Source organism: Ruditapes philippinarum, unplaced genomic scaffold (assembly GCF_026571515.1).
Source record: "Ruditapes philippinarum isolate M1 unplaced genomic scaffold, ASM2657151v2 ctg2357_1_1_1_1, whole genome shotgun sequence".
Lineage (NCBI taxonomy): Eukaryota > Metazoa > Mollusca > Bivalvia > Venerida > Veneridae > Ruditapes > Ruditapes philippinarum.
In genome coordinates, this window is record NW_026852492.1 from 83,380 (window position 1) to 108,150 (window position 24,771).

Here is a 24,771-nt window from a genome sequence, read left to right on the forward strand (position 1 = left end):
AAATCGCTGGATACACTGTAAACCTTTTTTGCCATTTAATTACTAAATTCAAATGAAAACACAGTCGGGAGTGTTTTTCCTCCCTTTGAATCCGAATTGGTTAATAGCATATCTTTATTGTATTGTCCATTTAGCCTATTTAATTGTACCTGAGAATATATTTTGTCGATTATATTATTAAAAGTAACACCGCGATAGTTTTCTGTTTGCGTCGCTTTCAATGTATCCATCCCCAATCCGGTTATCAGAATTTCGTTTAAAATCTTACTAAGTATGGTGAAAGGATGTCATACGACGACAGAATAATTTCTGCAGATATACGATCAGGACCACATGCTTTAAAACTTTTTTCCTGTTTACTGCGTTCCTAATTTTGTTCTCGGAAATCTTTTTATCTAAGTCATCATGAATATTTGTATCCCGCCTTTATACATAATTATTATAGACATAAATGTGATATTTTTTCCCTTGTGAAAGGTACAAACACATTACATCACACTTGATTTAAAGATGACTTTTTGCCTTCGCGGGGATTTTAAATTAATCTACTGTGAAAATAATTTCTTATGTTAATTTAGTCATGACGGATACACACGTTTAACGTTATTTTATGATAATTTTGTATTTCCTTTTGAATATAATGTATTTTTACGATTTAACAAAATGCGTGAAGAAATGTTTATTGCATTTACGCGTGTATATTTATAACAACACAACGCAAAACAAAATTTAAATATTCAATTCAATTTCAATTCAATTTTATTTTATTTACAATAACACTCTTAGCGCGGAGGAAGGTAGTCTAGTACTGGTGTAACTCTCCAGGAACGATGGTTAGGAAACTACCCGCCTATATGACTGAAATACTGTTGGGAAAAGGCGTAAAATCAAACAAACAAACAAACAAACAATAACACTCAGTTTGTATAATATACAAAAACAAGATCTTTTTTCTATTGACCATTTAGTACAGGTATCCATTCAATACGTGTTATTAAAATGACCATGAGATTTGGCTGAAACGAGATGATTTAATTTAATATGCATTTAATCATTTTGTTTCTTATCAAAAACGGAAATCCATAAAGTTTAGAATATGATATTCACTGTACATAATATATGGTTGAAGCACATAGAAGAAAAAAGAAGTATTTTGATTTACTAAAGAAAGAAATATGTTTATGAATTCGAATAAAATCACAATTGTTTATCATTTTGGAATGAATTATGTTTAAAAACAAATGTTTTCACTTTTATTTCTTTCCCTCTTACTTTAACCTATAAACAAATGAATATTATCTTAACACGTGTTGTTCATTCATTGTTTGTTTTCCTGCATACTTTCATGTTTCGTCAGTTATACATTTTGATATTTGTATGTATTGAATACAAGAAATCAAGAAATGTATTAAGTTTGCCACCCTCGTTGTGATTCAAGAACGAATGCCCAAACGTTCATGTGCTTTATGCATATTAAGTTTAAGTTGTTAAATTCTAGAAACTGTACATTTTTAACTATGACTTTACGTACACTTATTTTCGATGCTAATTATTTAATTGTTTTGTTTATCAACTTAACTACAACTACTACAACTACAAATATTTTATTGCATTAAAACAAAATGTTCCATAGTAATACCATTTTCAATACAAAGAAATGGTTAACAGAAGCGCACTTGATTGCAGTAACACATTGTGCACTAATATTTTCAGTCAGTAACTTTCTACGTAATAAAACATTTTCTCCCAATCTAGAGATGCTACATATAGTTTCTTCTTAATCGACAAAGTATTTGTTATGATAGCATGTAGAACAAAAGTACAGTCAATAGTTGACTTATTCCTAAAAAAAAACAATATTGATTATCAATAAATTTTTCTCATGTTTATCAGCTCATTTTATAAGTCTATCAACCAATAATTTTGAGTATATTTTGTACAAAATATTATTTAGGGTAATTCGCGAAAGTTTTTTGCTTCATGAGCCCCACCTTTAAAAATTGGTACTGTAATACCTTCTCCCCAGCATTCAGGAAATACGCCATCATGAAATATTTTATTATAAAAGCGTGTGAGAAATGGACAAATTATATCAATTGAGATTTTAAATACTTCTGCAATCAGGTGGTCAGTACCTGGGCATTTGGAGAAAATATTGCATTTTTTATCTCCATCGATGTAAATTCAACATCCAAATCATTATCATATATGTAATCATTATGTACATCATTATTTTCATGATCATATACAATGGTGTAGAACCGTACAAACTATTAAAATGTATATACATATCATCACTACGTATGTTACTATTTTCTATAGTAGGTTGCCTGTATTGTGTTCTCACGTTTATCCAAAAAGACTTTGGGTTACATTTTGCTAATTTTGACACTCGTTTTCCCTCTGTCTTTTTTAATAAAGGTTTACATCTAAGTTTTATATTCTTATAAACCTTTCTTTTATTTAAATAAATGCTTTTATTCTCGTTCGTTCTATTTCTCTAAAATACATTTCTTGCTCTATTTAATGCTTTTCTGGCCTCATATCATTCTTTATCAAACCATTTTTTCTTAGTTTTTCAATTTGTTTCTCGATTAGTATTTTTGCATTTGCCAAATACTTCAAATGCATTATCTTGCATGTATGTCGTAAATTTTATTGTTTCATTTACAGAAACATTATTCAAATTGTTGCTAATGTACGAGTTCGTAATATTTGATTTGTTATTAGTCATATTTGAAATAAGGTTCTTGTATGGAATCGATGAAAATGTCCTACGCAAATTGTAAGTTGATATGCAGATATAATTTGTAACTGCTAATTACCATTGTTTCGGTATGCTTATTTTCTTAAATAAATTTATATTGATAAATAAAAGAACTATTTAAAGATGCATCGAACTTAGTTGTGTGATTACTCTTAGTTAAAAAGAGTTCTATGGCATTGTTAAAGAAGGCTATCAAAAATTACCTAAAACTAAACTTCATGTAAAATTATATAGTGCAAATATATTGTATATTGAGTGGTGTTTTTAGCTCACCTGTCACAAAGTGACAGGGTGAGCTTTTGTGATCACTTTTCGTCCGTCGTCCGTCCGTCCGTCGTCCGTCCGTCCGTAAACTTTTACTTTAAATGACATCTCCTCATAAACCACTAAGCCAGTTTCATCCAAACTTCACAGGAATGTTCCTTTGGTGGTCACTTTTAAAGATCCTGTAACACATTATTTTTATGGTTTTATATACAAATTATGATGCTCAAATTAAGATTTATCGATACTGTATGTTTCAAAAAACATTATTTATAAAGATATAACCGAATTTAATATTTCATGTAAATAAAGGGAGGTAATTAGAATTTAGTTTTCTATAAATTCATAGTCAATTTTTCCAATAAGAAATGAATGCATATAATTTAATGATTACCTTAAATATGTACAAATATGTGCAATACATATTTTACATATTCTTCCATGTTTGAAAATTGACAAATTTGCATAATTACATACATATATAATTCAATGAAGAGTGGTATGCAATCTCAATTACAAAACATACAGGATCTTTAAAAATTGTTCAGAGAATTTAATTCCATGCAGAACCCTGGTTGCCATGGCAACCGAAAGAAAAAACTTTAAATATCTTCTTTTAAAAAAAAACCCAAAGAGCTAGAACTTAAATATTTGGCATGAAACATTTTCTAGTGAGTGTCTACCAAGTTTGTTCAAATAAAAGCCCTGGGGTCAAAATTGGCCCCGCCCTAGGGGGTCATTGATTTTCCCTATATGCATATAGTAAAAACTTAAAAAATCTTCTTTTAAGGAACCCATAGAACTAGAGCTAAGATATTTAGCATGAATCATCTTCTAATAAGTGTCTACCAAGTTTGTTCAAATTAAAGCTCTAGGGTCAAAATTGGCCCCGCAACAGGGGATCATTGATTTTCCCTTTATGCATATAGTAAAAACTTAAAAAATCTTCTTTTAAGGAACCCATAGAGCTAGAGCTAAGATATTTAGCATGAAACATCTTCTTATAACTGTCTACCAAGTTTGTTCAAATTAAAGCCCCAGGGGTCAAAATTGGCCCCGCCCCAGGGGGTCATTGATTTTCCGTTATGCATATAGTAAAAACTTAAAAATCTTCTTTTAAAGAACCCATAGAGTTAGAGCTAAGATATTCAGCATGAAACATCTTCTAATAAGTGTCTACCAAGTTTGTTCAAATAAAAGCCCTTGGGTCAAAATTGGCCCCGCCCCAGGGGGTCATTGATTTTCCCGATATGCATATAGTAAAAACTTAAAAAAAATCTTCTTTGAAAAGGCCCCAATAGCTAGAGTTTAGATATTAAGCATGAAACAGCTTCTAGTGAGTGTCTACCAAGTTTGTTCAAATAAAAGCCCTGGGGTCAAAATTGGCCCCGCCCCGGGGGTTATTGATTTTCCTTATATATGTATGGCAAAAACTTTAAAATCTTCTTTGAAAAAAAACCCAAATAGCTAGAGTTTAGATATTAAGCATGAAACATCTTCTAGTAAATGTCTACAAAGTTTGTTCAAATAAAAGCCCTGGAGTTAAAAATGGCTACGCCCCAGAGGTGTCATTGTTTTTAACTATATGTGTATAGTAAAAACTTAAAGAATCTTCTTTTAAAAATCCCAATGAGCTAGAGGTTAGAGTTTAAGCAGGAAACATTTTTTTGTTGGTGTCTACCAAGTTTGTTCAAATAAAAGCCCTTGGGTTAAAATTGGCCCTGCCAAAGGGGTGGGGGCGCAGGTCATTGTTTTTCATTATATGTGTGTAGTAAAAACTTAACATCTTGAAACATCTTCTAATGGGTGTCTTCCAAGTTTGTTCAAATAAAAGCCCTGGGGTTTAAACTGGCTCCGTTCCGGGGGCCTTTATACAGGTGAGCGACCTCAGGGCCATCATGGCCCTCTTGTTATAGTATATGATGTTGTTATGTTTTACTTTGCTGTATGTACTTTCTTATAATTATCTTATATTTTGTGTGGAAATGTATTGTTACTTTATTTTCTACTATATATTGTTTTATTGTAATAACAAGCAAGGAGATTATTGCTTTGTCTAACTCTATTGCCTTCTAGAATAATTTATACAAATGAGAAAATCAAAATGGTTATATTGGCTTAAATGTTCTTACTAATTGTCTATTTCACGTTAGATTGTATAGAAGAATATTATTGATGATGTTTATGTTAATAATTTGAGTTTAGAAATTATAATATGTATTGCTATAAAGAATATACTAGTACGTAACGTAAATAGTGTGTTTACTTAAATAACTGGTAACGCAATTCAATGTTTAGATATGTAAGACTTATCGCCTTAACGGCACATTTTGTAATTGCATAATCGGGCGCGAAATAACGTGAATAGTATTTCCATTCATTTTTGGGCATTGAAATAAAATGATATATAAAGAGAGAGGATATTTGAAATCACAGACTCTCTTAATATTTGATACAAAGTTTAATCAAGACAGATGGATACCGTAAAAATACTTGTTATCTTCTTTGCAGGAGTGGGTAAGATCTTCATTTATTTATTTTTCTACAGCATTTGTTAAGACGAAACGAAAAGTATTCATTTTAGTTCATTGTAACGCAGAATTGTTTTTGATTTTTGAAAAAAAAAACAAAAAAAAACCAAGAAACAAAACAAAAAACAAAATAGGTTACCAGTTATGTTTATTTTTTTTTTTATTTGTTCAAGCTATGCAATGTAGAATTTCTGTTTTGTATGAGATATTTAGACAAAATTAATAAATAAATAAATAAATAAAGATAAAATGTGTCATAGGAAAAAAGATACCGTAAAAAAGTCTCAAAAATTGAAAAAGTTTCAGACTCGGTTTGATTAAGCCTATTTATCACCAGTATTGTTTAGTATCTGCAGGCTGCAGTTCACGCCACCCAGTACAGGCTTTAGCAGAGTGCAACATCAAAATAGTTTAATTTCAAAATTAAAAACAATCACAGTTGTTTAAATAAGTGAAAAGATACGGTAATCTAAATGGAACTATATCTTTTAGAATTATATTATTTCATTTCATTGATACCGAAATGTCTTACAGCCAGATGGTATAAATGTCAACATACTTATTTGAATGATATTGACTACTATACGGAGGCAGAATATCAACATAGTTCATTTATTTTTTATATATATATTTTGTAAATTTTTATAATCCAATTTCAGGAATGGTTGCATCAGACAAGAAAATGGACTTAAAGTCAGTCCTTCTTCAAATATTAAAGTAAGAGTTATTTGGATATTGAATTCTCTTAAGTTTATGTTTTAAATTCATGAACCTTTAAATAAAAATATGAATAAGCAGAAGCTCAACTATTTATATATCATTTGATTGTTTGAAAAATTATATATTTTTTATTCATTTTCTTTTCAGTAATGCAATCGCTCATTTATTCTTTAGTCAATCAATTGATCTTATAGTTCATTTATTTATTGGATTGTATATTGTGTGATATAATAATATACCTTTGTTGTTGTTTTTCTATATAAAGATAGTGCTACCAATTAATTAATTAATTATTTTAACAACATCTTCATTTGACGTTGCAAAGTAATAAACATCATGTAAAATAATTTTGAGCACATTTGCTAGTTAATTTGTATCTTATTTGTTGAAAAAAAGAAGATTTGTTTGCCTTCTTCTGAGTTGCCTCATGCGTGATTTTGTCATTGTCATTGTCATTTTCAGTAACGTGAAAACAAGTGGATATTCTAGCACACTTTCCGAATCCAACCTCGCTAACTCAGACAATTTGAAAAAGTCTGAAACTGTTGACAAAACATCAGGTCTTATTGCAGATGATTCTTTCAGCTCTAATGAACTGAATGACGACCAAAAGGGTATCATTAATGATGCGACTAAAGATATTTTCGATGAAATACACAGATTGAAAGCAAAGTACGGATATTTACTGACAAGTAGTAATGACAAGAATGGTGCTTTAATCAATCTGAAATATTCTGAAAATGCTGATGATGATTATCTGGATGCTAATACAAACATAGACGACAAAGATAAAGAATATGCCGCGTTAGTCAAGAAAATGAATGACGCAGCAAAAACTCTTCTTCTTTTACGTGCAAAGCTTGCAACGGAATATAAAATCAAGGAAGAAGAATTGCAAATGAATGAAGATGAAGAAAAGGTGAAGACAAAGACACAAGAGAAATGGTCAAAAGTCGACCGTCTTATGACAATCCTGACTAGCATTGAATCATTTATGGAAAAAGACGGGGAAAACAAGCAAAATGAAGAGAGAGCGCTAGATCACGATGATGAAATGTTAAAACTGATTGCTTTTGAAACGCTTCAAAATAAGAATCAAATAGCAACAGAAAATGCAGGTTATGGTGGTGAGACGCAGACAAAAGATAAGCTAACTAGTAACGGATTGTTCAAAGAAAAACCATCTGAGAGGGACTGGCATAGCAAAAGTTGCGCCAGATTTAAAGCGCCGTGTCTTGGCTGGTTCCAAGATTGCTGTGAATATGGCCAAATACGCAAAATAGATTTCAAAATGTGTTGCAGCTTCAGCAATAATAACTTGAAAGGAAAGGATAACTTATCTGGTATTTGCATACCGAATCCTTACGGAAATGGAGAATGTGTGAAACAAAGGCCATCAGCTTAAATTGTGCTTACAAGTAACAATTGAATGGATATACATGTAAATACATTATAGTTACAAACGGATTTTGACTAATGCACATAGTCACATCAAGATTTTATTGAAAGCTTGTATATAACATATACTTCTTTCCTTGTCTTGATGTTCTGTATATAGCAGTGTGTTTATGCGGAGTATGGAAAATATTTAAGCACAATGGCAGTTCTGCATGTCATCCAATTTTTTCTGGGGGTCAAAATGGAAAGAAAATGAATATACACAAAATCACTTTTTATTCAATATATATTTTTGGATGTCTTTATTGCTATTATATATGTATATATAATATTATACTGAAGCCATCTTGATCATAAATAGTGAATATATCTGAATTGTTGTTACCAGAACCAGTTAGACTGCTTTATTTATTTATTCAAATATGTACCTAAAATGAACTGTCTATATTACATTTCCGTAAAATATAAAAATATCAGGGCGCTGCAAAGAATCATATTTTAAACCGGTAGAATTACTCGTGTTTTCCTATATATTTTTATTCATATAACGATTTCCAGTCTCCTTCTATATCGTCTGTAAGGTCTCCTGTACAACAAAAAGCAAACCAATGAAACATGGGGTCGGTTACGAGCAAGACACACTTGATATGCCATTATTTCTTTTTTCGTATATATACTATATGATTACGTCTGTCCGCTTAGCTCAATGGCGAAAACACAACTTTATAACAAGGGGTCACTGATTTGATACTCGGTCAAGGCGAAGTTTCTTCGCAACAAATGATCTTGGACATGACATTGAGTAGAACGGACATTTGTTTAATGGCCATTTAATTTGTCTGTTATCGCTGATTCAGAGATCATGTTGTATTTTTTGCTTTTGGTCACTTTTTGAGAAATTGGTACAAATTGGTTTTTTCTGGCTTACTCTTTCTTGTTTTTCGCTTATATATGACGTCGTTGTTTATTAACTTTGCTATATGTGAATATTGTCATTGTTATTTTCAAAATTGTTTAAATTTTGTTTTTAATTTGTTTATTTAGTACAATAAGTATACAGTTTCCTATGGGTTCTGGGGGTTACACCATCGTTTTTTGTTCTCGCATGTGCAGTTATTGCTTCCCGTGATATTTGAGGTCGTGTGTACTATCATTCGTCGATAAATGTTATTGTATAATATTGCCTTTGCTATTAAATGAATTTTATATTTTCTTCGTTAGTATATGTTATTGCGTGTTATCGCAATAACAATTGTATCCTAGTGCATTTCTTTATAAAACTTTGACGTATGAGTTACTTTTGTAACTGCTATTTTCGAAAGTTCAAGAAATCACAACCCCTCACCTACACGCCCTCATATTGAATTAGCTACCTTATAGTAGTAATACTATATAATTTGTATGCATGAACTTTAATATATTTTAGTTTACAATGAAACGTATATCCGTTTCAATGGACATTCAATTTGACTTGATTTGACTGTAAATATAACAATTCATGTTTTGTCCTTGAACTGTTGAAAGTTTTGTAAATAAAATCTTGAACATCTGTTTTTATTATTATTATTTTCCAATGAAAGCCTCGAGAATGTTTTCTTGTAATACAATACAATACAAAATCTTTATTTCACTCAAGACAAGTCCACCTTGATTTGTTACAGACAAATCAAAGACTTGTAACTAAAAGTCTACTATTGAACATTTCTGTATTGTAATTTGTAAATCCAATGTTGTATGTCTTATTCCTTTTTATTGTTACATGAAATATGTAAATCTCGTTTAAAATAATTGCGATACAAAATCAAATAAAAAAACAAGAAAAACAACAACAAAGAAATGCCTCCTTCCCCCGCAAATTGTTTGAAAAAAATGTACTATACACAAACGTTTACTAACATGTATTCCCCAAAATGTGAAATGATTGCCGAAAACAATTTAACAGTAGAAAAGAAACATTTTAGAAAACAATAATTACCACTGTTTAACTTAGAAACGTCGCACACCACTTTGTTAGGGTATAAGGTCAAGTCAACCCTATACCTGTTCAACACGGTCCAACTTGGTCTATTCCTATAGTAATGATAAAGCCGTCAACATAACTGATTCTAACTGAAGTTTGTATCTTTGTAAAAGAATAAGTATTTATACATGTACAGTGAGTACCTCCAATTCAATAACAATTTATAAAAGGTGGAAAGTTTGAAAACATTTAGTTCTTGAAAGATATTGCTACCCGACGACAGCATGGAACTGCTAAGGCCCCATCCCCCTTCTGTGGGTCTAGAGCTCTAGACCAAAGCCCCGATAAGGGACCAAATGAAAACGAGGTCCAGCGAAAGCTTAAAAACCACTAGGTCTTAGAAAGCATCTGAAAAATACAAATATAAATATTTTTCCAAAAACATTGTTTTAATGAAAAATTGCCATTTACTCATACTATGAAGTTATATATGTGTACATCTTTTGTGCTAAACCCGTTTCGTACTATCCCACATAGCAGATTTGTTTTTCATAACTTTCATATTTAGGAAGGTAATTCAGATATTTTTACCATATGTATATTTACATGTCAGTGAACAAACAGTTTTTATACGTTTTAAGGATATCCAACTGACAATTTAAGAGGAGATGCATTCAAATGATTGGAAGTACAGACTGATTTGCCAAGGGACAAGCCGACTCCAGTATATCCCCTTCAAATTCTGTTTTTTTCGGGACAAACAGTTCAGATATATATGAAACCGCTCAACAAATACCAAATAGTAAAAGAAAAACATTGCACGCATAATCAAATTTGCGCCTACACGTTAAATGATGTACATGTAAAGCTATAGCTTCCTTCAAAAAAGTCGTATTTAGGAAGTTAGTTAGTCTGTTTTGTATTTAATTTACTCTTATTGGCGTCCGCATCATCCTGGAAATAGTGTGGCCAGCATCTGTTAAATCCGTTCTTCCTGTCCCATGGTGTCAAAGGTTTCAAACATACGAAACTTTCGCAACACATGGGGAAGTATCCCCCGCAAAGTTTGTATCCACTGGAACAATCTTCTTCCCATGGTAATGATCTATCTCGGCTATTGATACCAATAATTGTATCTGCTCTAACTGCACGAGCTCTGTTTCCGCCAGAGATGAGCCGTTTAAGGAGATAAAGAGCAACGGGTGATACGTTCTGTTCTTTCATGTTCTTTTCCTGGTTGCCGAATTCTCTAGATTCCGTTGGTCTGCTCTTTGTTTCGAGTTGATTGGTTTTCCTAATAGTGTTTTTTGTTTCATCCTTATTCTTTTGGTAAGCAAGTTCATGTGATCTGTGATCAGCGTTCTCGTGAATGGTCTTGGTTTCAACAGGCGTTTCTACATCCGCTAGCATACGAATGAGACCATGCAATACAGTTTGCCTATGAAAAAGAAAATTTGTTGAATACTTCAAGTTAAAGGCGCATTATGCCTAAGAAATGAATATAGTTTTCTTTCTTCAAGATTATGAACATTAATAGCGTGCCTTTAAAGACATACTTACATTTTATTATCAGTGCTTATTACATATGTCAATTCTATGCTATCAATGATGATTTAGTGAAACTTGTCAAAACTTTAGTAACATATTTTTCAAGTTTTTAGTATTATCAAGTCACAAAATGCCCTGGTTTTTATATTCTGCCAGGATGTTGTTTAAAGGTAAATGGATGCATTTATTGTTGCACATTTCTGTAAAAATATAGCTTTAGCTCCAGATCTTCCTTCGTTATTCTCCGGACAGCCTCATTATTTTTTCGGACTATTTTCTGTTATTCAATATAAAAAACTTGAAAGGAATTGTTACCTTTTCAAAAAAAAATCGCATCTTTTCTGTAAATTGTGCATTAACGAGACCGCTTTATATAAAATATAAAACAGAGAAAAACATAATCTCTAAAGAAAGCCAAAAACGGCAAAATTGAAAATGTTGCAGGCTCAGTTTGATTGAGCCTGTTCATGGACGGCACTGGAAAGTGCAAGTTACTGTCCACGACCCGCTAGCACCGGCTTAAGCAGAATTTAACATTTAAACACGAAAATGGTGAAATTTTGAATTTACAGACATTCGCAGATGTGTTCATAAGGCGGTAATCATGCAACCGTCAATGTGTCATTCCAAGAAAAACGGCGTATATGGTCCCTAAGGAAAGGATTGATTGTGCCCTAAACGAGAAAGCAATGGGCGTAACTAAATAAAATGAGTTTTACATAAGTAATTATTAGTCACAAACATCCTGATTTAAATATTAATGTTTCTTTCAAAAATAGCAATATCATGTTCTTTTATTTTTATTTTATCTAATTAGTTTACAATAAACACATTTAACAATTGTTTACATTTTTTTTTCATTCAAAATCTTTCTTTTAAATCAAATTACCTGTCTGGTTGGTAATATCCGCTGGTTTTACCAAAACCTGAAAAACATATTAAAGAAAAAATAAAATAAAATAAAAACGTACTTTTAGACAATTCAGACATTTCAACATAAAAGCAAAGTATTGTATTTAGTAAACGATAACTATTTGCATTTCATAAGTGTACTATAATTCATATCACAAAATCGTCACTATGTGCACGTATAATGTAATATGAATAAGATATGGGTAACATGTACGAGTAGAGATTTAAATAAGAGTAAAGCTGCAGCTGTTTTCTCGCGGACAATGTCTACTTATTTAAATTGAACATAGCGTTTATTAGATTTAATAACAAGTATTTTGAAATAGACAGAAAACCGCTTATGTTATAAATATTTTATAACAGGAATATTTCAAGCAGATAATAACTTTTATACAAGCAGTAATTTATAACATTAACCACTTTTAATTTATTTGAAAACGTCACAAGATTAAAATGGAAATAAAAATACGGTTAGATTTTTCCACAAACTATTGAAAGATTGATATATTATTTGATAAACAAGTTTTTATTGTCTTGAATCACAAGTAAACATGTTGATCACGGAAAACGCTCGCTAACCTTAGGGTATTAGCGCTATCGGTAGTTAATCTAAGCCATTTTATAGCCGTTTAATTGATTCAAGATGAATAACAAATTTTGTCAATATGTCAACCATATACAACAAAATAAGCAACAACTATTATCATAAATTTTGCATTTATAAGCGTGTTTGTTTGCTTAACTATTTAAAACGTATCCAATAGTTTGGGGCATATTAAAGTTTCTGATCAGAAAAAGATAGGAAAGGATAGGATAGGATAGCTGGGTGGCATGGCATGACTTAGCTTATCATAGGCCAGGACAGGCCAGTCCACTGGACGGGATAGAGAGTTCAATAAAACAGAATAAAAGAAATATATTTAGAATAACATAGATAACAAAACATAGATTATTAACAGACATAGTTACATAACTTATTTGTTAATGAAAATGTGTTCATATTTCAACAGACCTAATACATACGCCCTAATCGGTTATTTCACCTTTTACTCCTAGTATGAAGCGAGTCGGGACGTCACATATGTCTTAGATACACATATTAGCATATTTTGGGACAAAATCTGTACAGTAGGCTTTATCCAGTTGTTCTTTACGCATTTAACAGAAAGTATGTAATGAAAGTTTTATTGATATGAATGTATCGGTGAAATGCATCACTCCCATCCTTTCCGTTAAGTTAAATCGACACTCGCCTTTCTTTCAGGATTATTTGAAGACATTTCGTGCAGTGAACTCGAATGATGCAGCCATCACAAAACAACAACAACAACAAAATATTGTATTCATTTTGTCTTTTTCGTTTTGTTAATGAGTGTATCAGATAATTATCATACTATTCATTTGACCGGCTCTTTCCATTTAAATTATGATATTAAGTATTTTCAAAATATAATATATCTTTGACTTAAGAAGCCAGTTGTTAAATGTAACATAGAATTTACTTTAAGAATTATTTCTTAAAATATTTCAGTCCATCGGACTTAAGCTTACCCACCACATTATTGTCATAAAATTGTTTTGAAGGAAAATGAAATATGTAACATAGCTTTTTTAATTCATAAACCTAAATTGTTGTGGCTGTTGCCAGGGAAATTGAAGGAATGCTTCCAAAAAACATCAGGCCAAACGACCTCTCGTATAGGGAAATGTTAAGTGTGGACTAAATAAGATTCTCGTGTGTTTTGTTAATGTAATTAATACTTTTTGATAATACACATACTACAAAATATAGTTTAAACCACGGGTACTTGACGTCTAACATACATCCCATACCCTACCCTTGACATATAAAGACAAGTTTATTATAGATGTAAGACGGTATGAAGGGGATACTAGACGTTGGTCACCTGCGGTTATAACCGAATAAAGTTAACATGGTATAACTTTATAGACAATGCATAAAACACAACAAACATCATTAAAGCTGCACGCCACCAGATGAGCAAAATTATTTCGACAACACCAAACCTGAGAAAAATGTACTAAGAGTTTAGGAAAGGTATAAAGATTCAAAATTCTAGTCAAGATTTCATGTTATGTGCGATTAATGACTGGATTTTTCAGTATTTATAACTATATTTCTACTGCGGTACTTACGCAGTAAAGGTATTTTTGGATTTTTGACCTCTTTATAGTAATTTACATAGGTTGTAAGTGCCATTGATAATGTGTAAATTGCATTCTTTTGGTAACTTTACAAATTATAATGTACATTTTCAATTTTTCATGAAAATTGGCATGGATCTGGAGGCGTGCTGCTTTAAACGAATTAATAATGATGATGGTAATGCAATTTAGAGTGCTGATATGATAATAATAATAATTATTATAAACACAACTTACCTTCTACTGTAAAGAAGCAAAGTCCAGCGAAAATATATACCATCAAATTCATTGTAGTAACAGTTTATATTTTCTATATATTAAAAAAACAAAACGCGTCTTTGAGTTTGGCCAACAGTTCCTATTTTGTGAAGATGATAAAGCGTTTCTTGGGAAATCGATTTAAATCGTTATAAATCTATGAAATAACCATAAAATAACAATGCCGATGAAAATATTGTGGCGGTAAGGTTTGATAAACATATTTGTTATCTGAACAAAATTAGTAAGCTTCAATGAAAATAATATGAAATTAGTGTTATAACTGTCAATATGATTTCTGGCTTAACGGTCAAACTGGTCGTTTGATTTTTATCTTTAATGGGTAATGCCTGAATTTAACAAAACAAAACAATACGGAAACAAACGGAAATGACCGATGTTTGACGACTCTTTATTTATTAAAATGACTTGCCACGTTAATAACCGAAAACGTATTTTAGTAATTTTACTTATGCAGTTCATTTTAGAATATTCTTCGTTGCAGAACTTCTGAGCGATGCTTGCTTTTGATATTTTTCATTGTTTACTGATAAAGTTTGAATTATATATATATTATATCATGTTATGTTGTTCTTGTGTTTTGTTTCGGCAAGAACAACATACACGTACTCGAACAAGTATAAATATAATTTTATATGATACAGTATATACATCCGAGTTTTTGTCAAATTCATTTAATTTTTTTAATTGATTCACGTTCTATATCTAAATTTACCGACAAATGGTTATGTTGTTCTTGTATTTTGATTTGACAAGAACAGCATACACATACTCAAGCAAATATGAATATAAATATTTATATGATGCATTATATTATATACATGTATCTTATCAAATTAATTCAATACAATGTATGAAGTTCACTTCTCTGTAAGTTTTGCTAGACGGTGGTAATTTATTTAACATTAGCTTAAGTTGAATGTCCTTTTGTTCTGATGTTCATTTTAATTGATGATATACAATTTTGTGTATACTTTCTCCACTTACACATGTTATTATTGTATGTATATGCTTAACATTGTCTTGTCATGTATCATGTATCTGTTTATCCTCATAGACCATTTGGTCCAATGGAATATTAAAATAAAATTATCAAACTTATATATAAATTATGTCTAAAATAATTTGATAACTAAATGGAAGTCTAATCTAGCCTTGCCTTTTTTAAGAAAAATAATCAGTATGATTTTTAAGTCTGCCAGGATCGCAAATGGAAAATCTAAAATTCATTTAATTTATTGTCTGAGACATGGCCTGGTGAATAAGGTTTCTAGTTTCAATTGTTCAACTCAGGTATTTATAGTTCGAGCCTTGCTGGTGTCACGATGATATTTTCTAATGTGGCACAAGTGTTTGCTAGTTCAAGAAAGCTTATTTGATACACAGACGCTCAATGTCACGCCCCAGCGTATTTGTCGTAACCTTTTAACATATTAACACGAATGGGACATCTGTTTTAATCATAGATTTTTTTTATCAATTTCCACACGAATTACTTTGATGTTAAATGTTGTTTTGATTATTTTTTTGTTTTGTTGTTTTTACAACTTAAATTATCTGCTCTATTTACGTGCTTTATTCATGTGTATAAAATAACAGATGTATTATATGTTTGTCTTTGGAGAATCGACGAAAAAGTATAATTTTACTGCTAATAAAAACTGACATGCATTGCCTAAAAATAAATATTTAGTAACAATATCGTATGCATATCACATATTGTACATATAGGCCAAGTTTTGTCACTGCGCGGACTGTATTCATGGATATCTACACTAGATATTGACCGTAAAAGTCCGAAGTGCGAACCTCATTTTTGAAAAATGGATGTTTTAATCTTAACAATTAACGATAAAAACCCCATGCATATGACTGTTTGACATAGATAACCGGTTATCACGTTATCTGTTATACTTTAATGTTTGTCTACGGTTCAAGTGTTTCACGTTTTACTGTTGAGTGAAATTGTTTCATATATGTGTCATATCACATACCCGTGCCGCTTTTGCGACTCCGTAAAAAAATGGTATTGCACGACCGTGCATATATTTTGACGTGACGTCATTTGCGTTATACAAATATAGCGTTAAGACGCGCTAAATGTTAGCGTTATACTATAGGCGCGTCAATAAAAAATGATTGTTTTTCACTTCAAACGGTCTTTATTTTTGGTATGTGATAAAACAAATGTTAAATTCATGTAAGCTGGTTACTGAATTAATTGAACTCTTGGAATAAATTCAGTATTAAAATTACACTCATTCAATATCATCTATTGGTTTTATGTGGCTGTGACTATTGAATCAGTTTGAATAAGTTTATTTACTGTATGTATGTTTATACAGAGATTTATACGGTTGAACAAGAAACGGAACACGTAATCATGAAGAAATAATATAGAAAACATAAAAAGAAAAATACATACATGTTTAATAACGTTTTGTACATGTGTTAGACTGAAACTTATAATATTTTAGAAAAAATTTCGAACAGTTTCTTTCATAATTCAGCCATTCAGACGTTTTGGTCAACACTTCTGCTTTCTGTTCACAATTCTGTTTTTGGCTCACAATTCTGCTTCCTACTGACATGACTGAAATATTCTGCCAGATTTTCACATATTTTATCTAAATATTCAATTGGATAAGCGCCTTTCATCATATAGCTTTGTATCTTTGCGAACAAACTGTTCTTTTTCACAGTTTTCTGAAGTGAAATAATACCTAAATTATAGTTTCGCACGATTCTTTCAAGTAAAAAAATGAAGTTATCTTTTCTATTTTTTTTTCAACGATACTGTTATTTCCTTAATATAAAGAATTTTGATGTTGTACATGCATATATTGGGTCTAAGTTTGCGAGATATAAAACGAACTACATGTATTTTTATATTCTCTAACAATATCGTAGGTGATCTCAGGTAATATGATGGTTTATATGATAACTTAAAACGTTGAAATTACGGAAGTATGAAGCACATTTATCGGCGTTTGTGGTGTTGCTATGGGTTTTTGGTCAGACTTATATACCGAAAACTTGAAAATGTAATGCGACATTACAAAATATATACAAAATATACGTATGTACTGATACATTATTTTTTATTACATTTATATTCTTAACGTTATTTAAAGTTTAATAATTTTTGGGTATGTGTCGGACTATATGACGTCCATAATAATACTGCACGTTTGTAACGTCGTTCTTACAGAAAAATCGTGACATATATATGAATTATATACACGGCTGGTGTCAATATATGTAGATATTGCATTTTTTCTATTAAAGCTACATGCCTCCGGATGAGTCAACGTATTTAAAAAAAATATCAAACTTGTGAAGCATGTACTAAGAAAAGGAAAAGTAAAATGTTTCAAGATCAAGTAATATTTTAAATATAATGTGCGATTAAATGACTGATTTTTCAGTATTTACAACTATATTTCCACTGCGTTACTAACGGAGTAAAGGCTTTTCATGCATATTTTGACCATTTTTTCGTAATATACGTGTTTGTAAATGTCATTGATAAGGTGTAAATTGCTTCCTTTTGGTAACTTCACAATATTGCACATTCGTATACATTTTAAAAATTTTCATAAAAATAAGCATGAATCTGGAGGCATGCTGCTTTAAAAGAAAGTTTGCCGTATTATAAATTCGTTTTAAAGATTATTGACAGGTTATATGGCTGTATAAACATGTTGTTTGCAATATAAATCTTGTCAAAGTCGTATATGTTATATACTTTATATGCAACAAGTATATATATAGGGAACCATAATTATGACAGGTCATAAATCATTATAACTAAAACTTTTAACGTCTGTAAGCATATGTTATCTGAGCTTCTGAGAGGGAGTTAAATAGCTACACAACCAAACGTCTTTCTATTGAATAATACCTTCAGAAAATTAAAGGCTACTGTTATAGAACGTTTAAGATAATTGATACTGTATTGAATAACATATGGATATTATAGAATAGATATTTATATACATGGCACAACCTCTTCAGAACAACCACCTTCAAAGATTTTAATTATTGCCGAGAGGTGTTGCTCTAAAAAACTTAAACTTATTGTGAAGTCTTTGACTATTATTGTATAATATAACACAGAGGGTTGCTATGACGAGGTTGTACTGTATTTGATAACATTATTTACGAAATCGATAAAAACATACTCTACCAGCCATTTCATCAATTTTGCAGCGATTGAGTTCTTCACAATCCCTGCTTTAGAAAATCCCATATATTCAAGCACAAACATAGGTGCGTATTTTGCAAGTTTGCATGATTTTTTCACAATTGTCGCCATAAAAAAGAAGGATTCTGGAAAATAAGAAATACCATATTTATACACAATAGTAAAATTATTTTAATAATTGGTTCATATTTGTTAAAGTTAAGATATATTGCCTTTTTACAAAAGACATATTAGCTTCTACATGTGTATCTTTCCTGTCAAACGTTAAAACAAACATTGATGCAGGTTGAGGTTGATTTTAATCTCTTATAATATTTGCAGAAACTTCTTCGTATATTTCACAGGCCCTATATATCGTGTTTATCATCAAAATGTTCGAATTTTTAAACTCAGAGTTCATCAATAGTATTTGGCATTATGATGTTAATTTATTAAATTGTTATCGAAAAACTTGGTCCTTATTTTCTCTATGCAGTCTTAATTACGGTAGTACTTAATGGCATTTTGGTGTCTATTGTAAGTTATATTTGCACATGGACAATTTATATACATGAACATCGACTATGACCTTTGCAAATATGTATGTGTTATCATGTATACATATAATCACATCGCTCACATATATTTCTGATATGAATGTGTACAAATGGATCATATTATCAAACCTTCTTCACAAGTTGGTATATCATGACTCCAGTGACCATTTGCTAACTTTGTGATGACGTTGCATCCACTAATGGTGTATCCATGGTGACAATAAAGCTCACATGTGATCTTGTCACTATCACCAGCTAGACGCCGCCATTCTCCATGATGTGCCCGACCTTGATCTAAATATATAATTGTTCAAATGTCCATATAATTTTAAAAATATTTCATCATCCATCCATCTATCTGTCAGTCTGTGCTTACGACAGGTTTTGTGTATAAGTTCATATCATAGAAACAAATCGTCAAAACCATTCAAATCTATACATATGTAATTTTAATATGTTTCCACACAAAATTTCATACATTTAATGATAGATTTACCCATAGCGACCATTTGCATTTATGCATTATATAGGTAACGGCGGAGGTCTCGACGCCATTTCGACGTCAACGTGATTTCCTGAAATTATTTCTCGACATGAAGGCTATATCATTCATCTCGTCTTTGATAATAAGTTAGGACACCGAGCGTATCGGATTTGCTCGCATCCCAAGAATGTCAGTTAATATTATGTGTGTTGATTTTTAGCTGCTCCCTTATCTGTCCGATACGTTACACGCTTTGGCCCGTCTGTCTCTTTCTAGTGAATCTTTTACTTTTTTTACCCCCGTATTTATGACAATTGCACGAAATTTTCATTTTTAAGACATCTGGTTTAAAGTCACTCAACGTTGTATAGTTTCAGTAGTCTACGGGCCATCAAGGCGAGAGGGACCACAAGCCATCAAGGCGAGAGGGACAACGAGCCATCAAGGCGAGAGGGAAGCGAGAGGGACCACGGGCCATCAAGGCGAGAGGGACCACAAGCCATCAAGGCGAAAGGGCGGCGAAAGGGACCACGTGCATTCAAGGCGTTAGTTAATACTTCTTAATGAAATCAATGACCCAATCTTTACTTTATAACTCATGATTTACTTTCTGTTCAATGCGTAAAAAAGTATTTAAAGGTACAATATGTCTCAGAAACACAGAAAGTTTACTTAAGGGCAAATAATGGTTATAGAGATTGTTACCTGTGAAAAGTAGCAATGAATGTGAAATTATTTTCATAAAAGTAACAAATGTAAACACAGTAGTATTTTGACTTCTATAAAATATTATAGCTACAAAAATGAAAAATGGTTCAGGTTATTGACCAATGAGTAATTTTTGGGACACTATAAAAGTACAACAAAATTAAAAAGCTTTTGGTAATGAAAATAAAAGTATTATTTAGGCATAATGAGCCTTTAAACAAAAGCGAAGGAACTTTTTTATCTACGTTGTTTTGACAGACGTACGAATATTTAAAGTCAAGACATATTCATGATGTAATACCTGTATGTGTGAAATACGGATAATTCTGGAACGTCCGGCCACATGGACATGCTTAATTGATAAAGCGTTGGATTGTGAATCGGGCGACTTGGGTTCGATTCCCGAACGATGCACTTCACTTCCAATGTGATTGATCATGACATCTACGGTCATTCGCACTATATGTCTGCTCTGACATGTTCGGAGGTAACTAGCAGTTCCTTGCAAGTGAAGGCATCTAGTATAAGCAGCTTACCCAGACATGAATGATGTGGTGTGATCTGCTGAATCTAGTGAATTCAATGTGGTTCGCTGCCGTGATCTGGAGCGTAAACTACAACACCCACCCACCATACGGATACTTATTTAATAAATGAATAATTTCATACCTGGACAGACGTCACTTTTTCCCGTTTCACCTTCTACAGCAGTTATTAATTGAACTGTTATTATGAGACAAATATATTTTATGGTCTTAGCTGTGATATCCATTTTTAAACCTCTTACAACGGTGTTCTGTTAAGGTCTTCGCGATACACGCAAAACTCGAAAACACAAAATTACATACGATAGTAAAAAGTCGAAGGTACGATGATGAAAAGTCAAAAGTATATTAGTGAAAAATTGAAATAGGGAAACCACGATGGTGAAAACTCCATATAAATTCGTGTTTTCACAATCATACTTTAAATAGACCTTTTATCACCATCGTTTATTTTCGTTATTTCGCATTTTCACCAATGCACTAACCTTAGGACAATCACGTCACACACATAACTCGAAAGTACGATGATGAAAATTATATTGAGTTTTCACCATCGTCTTTTCGTTAGTTTTACCTTTTACCATCGTACTACCGACTTTTCAAAATCTTTATCATCGTCGTTTCGTTTTTTCGACTTTTCAACATCGTAATTTCGTGTTTTCTTGTTTCGAGTTACAAACGTACCAAAGCCATTCACATTGATATTTCTTTATTAAATCATTCCGGATTTTTTTTCGTCATCCATGTTATTACTTTTGTCACAGGGTGAGAAAAATGTGCCTAACCGGGACTCGAACCCGGAACCCTCGGAATACCGTTCCGCGGCTCTACCGACTGAGCTATCCGGCCGCTTACACATCTTCTCCCCTAAATAGTGAACAGTTCTGAACCGTGACACTTGTATCTCTGTGTGCATGCCAGATAGGAAGGTGAAAGTATGATTGTGAAAGTACGAAGGTAAAAAGTCGAAACAACGACGATGTAAAGTCTGAGTAACGAAGCAAATAGGTATAAATTCGAAAGTACGATACTACGATAGGGAAAATTCGAAATTACGAAACCACGATGGTGAAAGTCGAAAGTACGATGGTGTAAACTCGAATGTTAATCGGGCTTTTACCATTGTGGTTGCGTTATTTTGGCTTTTCATGATCGTACTTCCGACTTTCGTTATCGTGTTTTCGACCTTTTACCATAGTGGTTTTGTTAATACGACTTTTCGACATCGTAAAAATTTCATATTTTCGTTGTTTCGATTTATGTGTGTCGCAATGGCCCTAACGGGACACCATATCTTGCAGTATTGATTTATCAAAATGTTTTTGAAAAACCAGTTTAATCTAAAATAAATCGAAACTAGATATTTGTTTATATTGACGAGGCTATATTTTTAGGGAGGGTATTGGAACACATAATTTTAAAAATAATAATACAAGTTACTTTTCATTTTATAAATAATCGGTTACAAACATTTTTCATTGACCGGATCAAATTATGGCATTTAAAAGTATTTTCATGGCTCTATTTTCACTTCAAATTCTCACTGTGGCCATAGGAACAGTTCGAGGAGATGAAGAATCAAATTATTGTCCTGGTGAGTACTTATTGTTTCTTCATAACGGGGACTTTGTCTTAGGCTAGAATTTCTTGTGACTTTGATTTGTTCAATGTGTTTTTCAAATGATTCTTATATTTAAATGAACCATTTGCGGTTGTATTAAAAGTCTCACCGAAGATTTAAAATTCATAATGGTGGCTTTCCAGCAATATTGTTGGAGGAATACTAGTAACTAATATGCCCGCCCCTTCTAGCATTCTTTAGGTAAAAGCTGTAACCTGTATAGAACCACAGAAATATAATAGTTGGCATAGAAGCTTATCTATTCTCTAATTTGATAACTGTTTACAATAAACTGTTACTTATTGCCCGGCCGTTTATCTGTCTATGTGACCACTTATGGTCCGGTTCTTCATCTTGTTATTCATGGATATTATGAAATAATTTTGCTTAACCCTTTACCGTATGAGCATATTGTGAAAAATGGCCGTTGGAACTATGAGAAATGCTTCAGTACTGATGAAACTTGGCACACATGTTGACTGGACATAGCCTCTGTAACACCATGCTCAGTCTTGAAATTCCTGTTACCATGGCAACGGGGGACGTCTCAAAATTGCCAAAAATTACTATTTTGTATTGTTTTTTTTTCATCAAAGCTGATTTCAAAGTAATGCAACTTCTCAATGGATTGAGATAGATTAAAAGGCTTTTCAGCGTTGGTTACACGTTACCTGACGATCGACCGACCTGAGGTCACATGTCCAACATTTTATTGGCAATGGGGGGGGGGGGGGGGGGTTGAAGCACATTGGGTGCTATGTGTTGATTGCATGAACCAGGTTTGTAGGGCAAAAGTAACGCTTGGACTTGAAAAGTTTTTTTCTATAAAAGTGCCTTCATGGTAGTATCCGGTTAATTATATATATATTCTTGGTTGAATAACTTATCTTAAATTAATTAACAAAGTATTTTGCTCAAAGTTAAAGGGTACACTTGGACGTTCAAAGTCATTTTTTTGTTTTCATAAAAAATGCATGAATTGTCATATGTGCTTCATACATGGAAAAATTTTGAAATAACTATTTGTCACATACCCGTACTGCTTATGCGACCCCGTAAAACGGTATTGCAAGGTGGTGCATAAATTTTGACTTGTCCTTTTACCGAGAACAGCTATTTCTTTTATATGTGATAATAAGAATATTAAATTCTTGTAGCTTCATTACTTAATTTATTGAACTCGTTGAATAAAATTGTATCATGCTCGCCAGAGGCATTTTAATATTCTTTTATTCAACTCGTTCAATAAATTCAGTATTGAACCTAGACTCGTTCAATATCCTTTATATTTGAATGACTTCGTGACACATTGAGAAGACTTGGTACTGATAAACGCCAGGATGACAGGTAGAAGGGAGAAAGTAATACTTATACTTCTTCCAAGACTACATAAATCTTTGCGACTGGTCATATGTTTCACTTTTGTTTGTAGTAATCAGAACTTTGTTATTTTTGGGGTTGAACCTCGGGATATTTTGTCTGTTTCCAGCGACATTTCGTGTTACCATAACTAGAGTAACGTTCGCTCATAGTTTACTTTAGTCCAATCGCTATTTGACAATTTTGTACTTTAAATGTAATATCCATTAAAAAAAGAATATAAGTATGTCCAATATAAGTTATGACACATTGTTGAATTGTTCAAAAGAAACATATGAGTTTTAACAAACGAATTATGCCCAATATCATTCAAGACCAGGGACAAGCTGAGAACGGTAGATGGCGCTTGAATAAAAGATGGTTTCAAAAGATGTATTCTTGACTGCAACGAAGGGTACAGTCCAAGTGGATGTCATGTTATCAGCAAAGATAGCCATGGAGATTGGAATCATAATATCTCATCATGTGTTGGAGGTTAGTTCAGAATGTTTAATAATTACATCATCGAAAGTCATCTTATTTAATATTTACCTGCTTTCGATACAAGCTATTTTAATTAGTTTTTATTATCATAGATTTACGACTAAGTATACGTATAAAGTTTACCGATGATTATGCTAGCCGTTAGGTAATTCAAATAAATCTTAACTCGTTCTACCTATGCGATTTGGTTATTGATAATCATAACTCATTTTACGATTTGATTATTGAAAATTATATGCACATCTTTATGTCTTACAGCCGA

General features: G+C 31.9%; 3 protein-coding genes across 4 annotated transcripts; 1 reads left to right on the forward strand and 2 right to left on the reverse strand.

Annotated features, from left to right (window-relative positions):
* Positions 1-5,428: 5,428 nt before the first annotated feature.
* On the forward strand, positions 5,429-8,708 carry LOC132714823 (uncharacterized). The gene is made up of 3 exons (XM_060697747.1): positions 5,429-5,548; positions 6,222-6,279; positions 6,745-8,708. The coding sequence occupies exons 1-3, from the start codon at positions 5,506-5,508 to the stop codon at positions 7,685-7,687; spliced, it is 1,044 nt and encodes a 347-aa protein (XP_060553730.1). The 5' UTR covers positions 5,429-5,505; the 3' UTR covers positions 7,688-8,708.
* Positions 8,709-9,837: 1,129 nt separating this feature from the next.
* On the reverse strand, positions 9,838-14,621 carry LOC132714834 (uncharacterized). The gene is made up of 3 exons (XM_060697755.1): positions 14,504-14,621; positions 12,078-12,114; positions 9,838-11,078 (listed from the first exon to the last, which is right to left on the reverse strand). The coding sequence occupies exons 1-3, from the start codon at positions 14,553-14,555 to the stop codon at positions 10,544-10,546; spliced, it is 624 nt and encodes a 207-aa protein (XP_060553738.1). The 5' UTR covers positions 14,556-14,621; the 3' UTR covers positions 9,838-10,543.
* Positions 14,622-16,907: 2,286 nt separating this feature from the next.
* On the reverse strand, positions 16,908-21,335 carry LOC132714845 (uncharacterized). 2 transcript variants are annotated; one of them, XM_060697765.1, is made up of 4 exons: positions 21,150-21,335; positions 19,418-19,582; positions 18,735-18,877; positions 16,908-17,251 (listed from the first exon to the last, which is right to left on the reverse strand). In XM_060697765.1, the coding sequence occupies exons 1-4, from the start codon at positions 21,250-21,252 to the stop codon at positions 17,093-17,095; spliced, it is 570 nt and encodes a 189-aa protein (XP_060553748.1). In that variant the 5' UTR covers positions 21,253-21,335; the 3' UTR covers positions 16,908-17,092. The 2 variants fall into 2 exon arrangements, with proteins under 2 accessions (XP_060553748.1, XP_060553756.1); XM_060697773.1 differs by having other exon boundaries at positions 18,730-18,877; positions 21,150-21,330.
* Between the last annotated feature and the right edge of the window lie 3,436 nt (positions 21,336-24,771).

Bases quoted from the DNA above. Each gene is read 5' to 3' on its own strand.
- LOC132714823 (XM_060697747.1), top strand. From the start codon at position 5,506: ATGGATACCGTAAAAATACTTGTTATCTTCTTTGCAGGAGTGG. The intron at 5,549-6,221 runs GTAAGATCTTCA...ATCCAATTTCAG, and splicing joins TATCTTCTTTGCAGGAGTGG to GAATGGTTGCATCAGACAAG. The intron at 6,280-6,744 runs GTAAGAGTTATT...TGTCATTTTCAG, and splicing joins GTCCTTCTTCAAATATTAAA to TAACGTGAAAACAAGTGGAT.
- LOC132714834 (XM_060697755.1), bottom strand. From the start codon at position 14,555: ATGAATTTGATGGTATATATTTTCGCTGGACTTTGCTTCTTTACAGTA. The intron at 12,115-14,503 runs GTAAGTTGTGTT...TATGTTTTTCAG, and splicing joins TTGCTTCTTTACAGTAGAAG to GTTTTGGTAAAACCAGCGGA. The intron at 11,079-12,077 runs GTAATTTGATTT...TCTTTTTCATAG, and splicing joins GGATATTACCAACCAGACAG to GCAAACTGTATTGCATGGTC.
- LOC132714845 (XM_060697765.1), bottom strand. From the start codon at position 21,252: ATGGATATCACAGCTAAGACCATAAAATATATTTGTCTCATAATAACA. The intron at 18,878-19,417 runs GTTTGATAATAT...CTTATTTTCCAG, and splicing joins TATACCAACTTGTGAAGAAG to AATCCTTCTTTTTTATGGCG. The intron at 17,252-18,734 runs GTAGAGTATGTT...ATTTCACTTCAG, and splicing joins CAAAATTGATGAAATGGCTG to AAAACTGTGAAAAAGAACAG.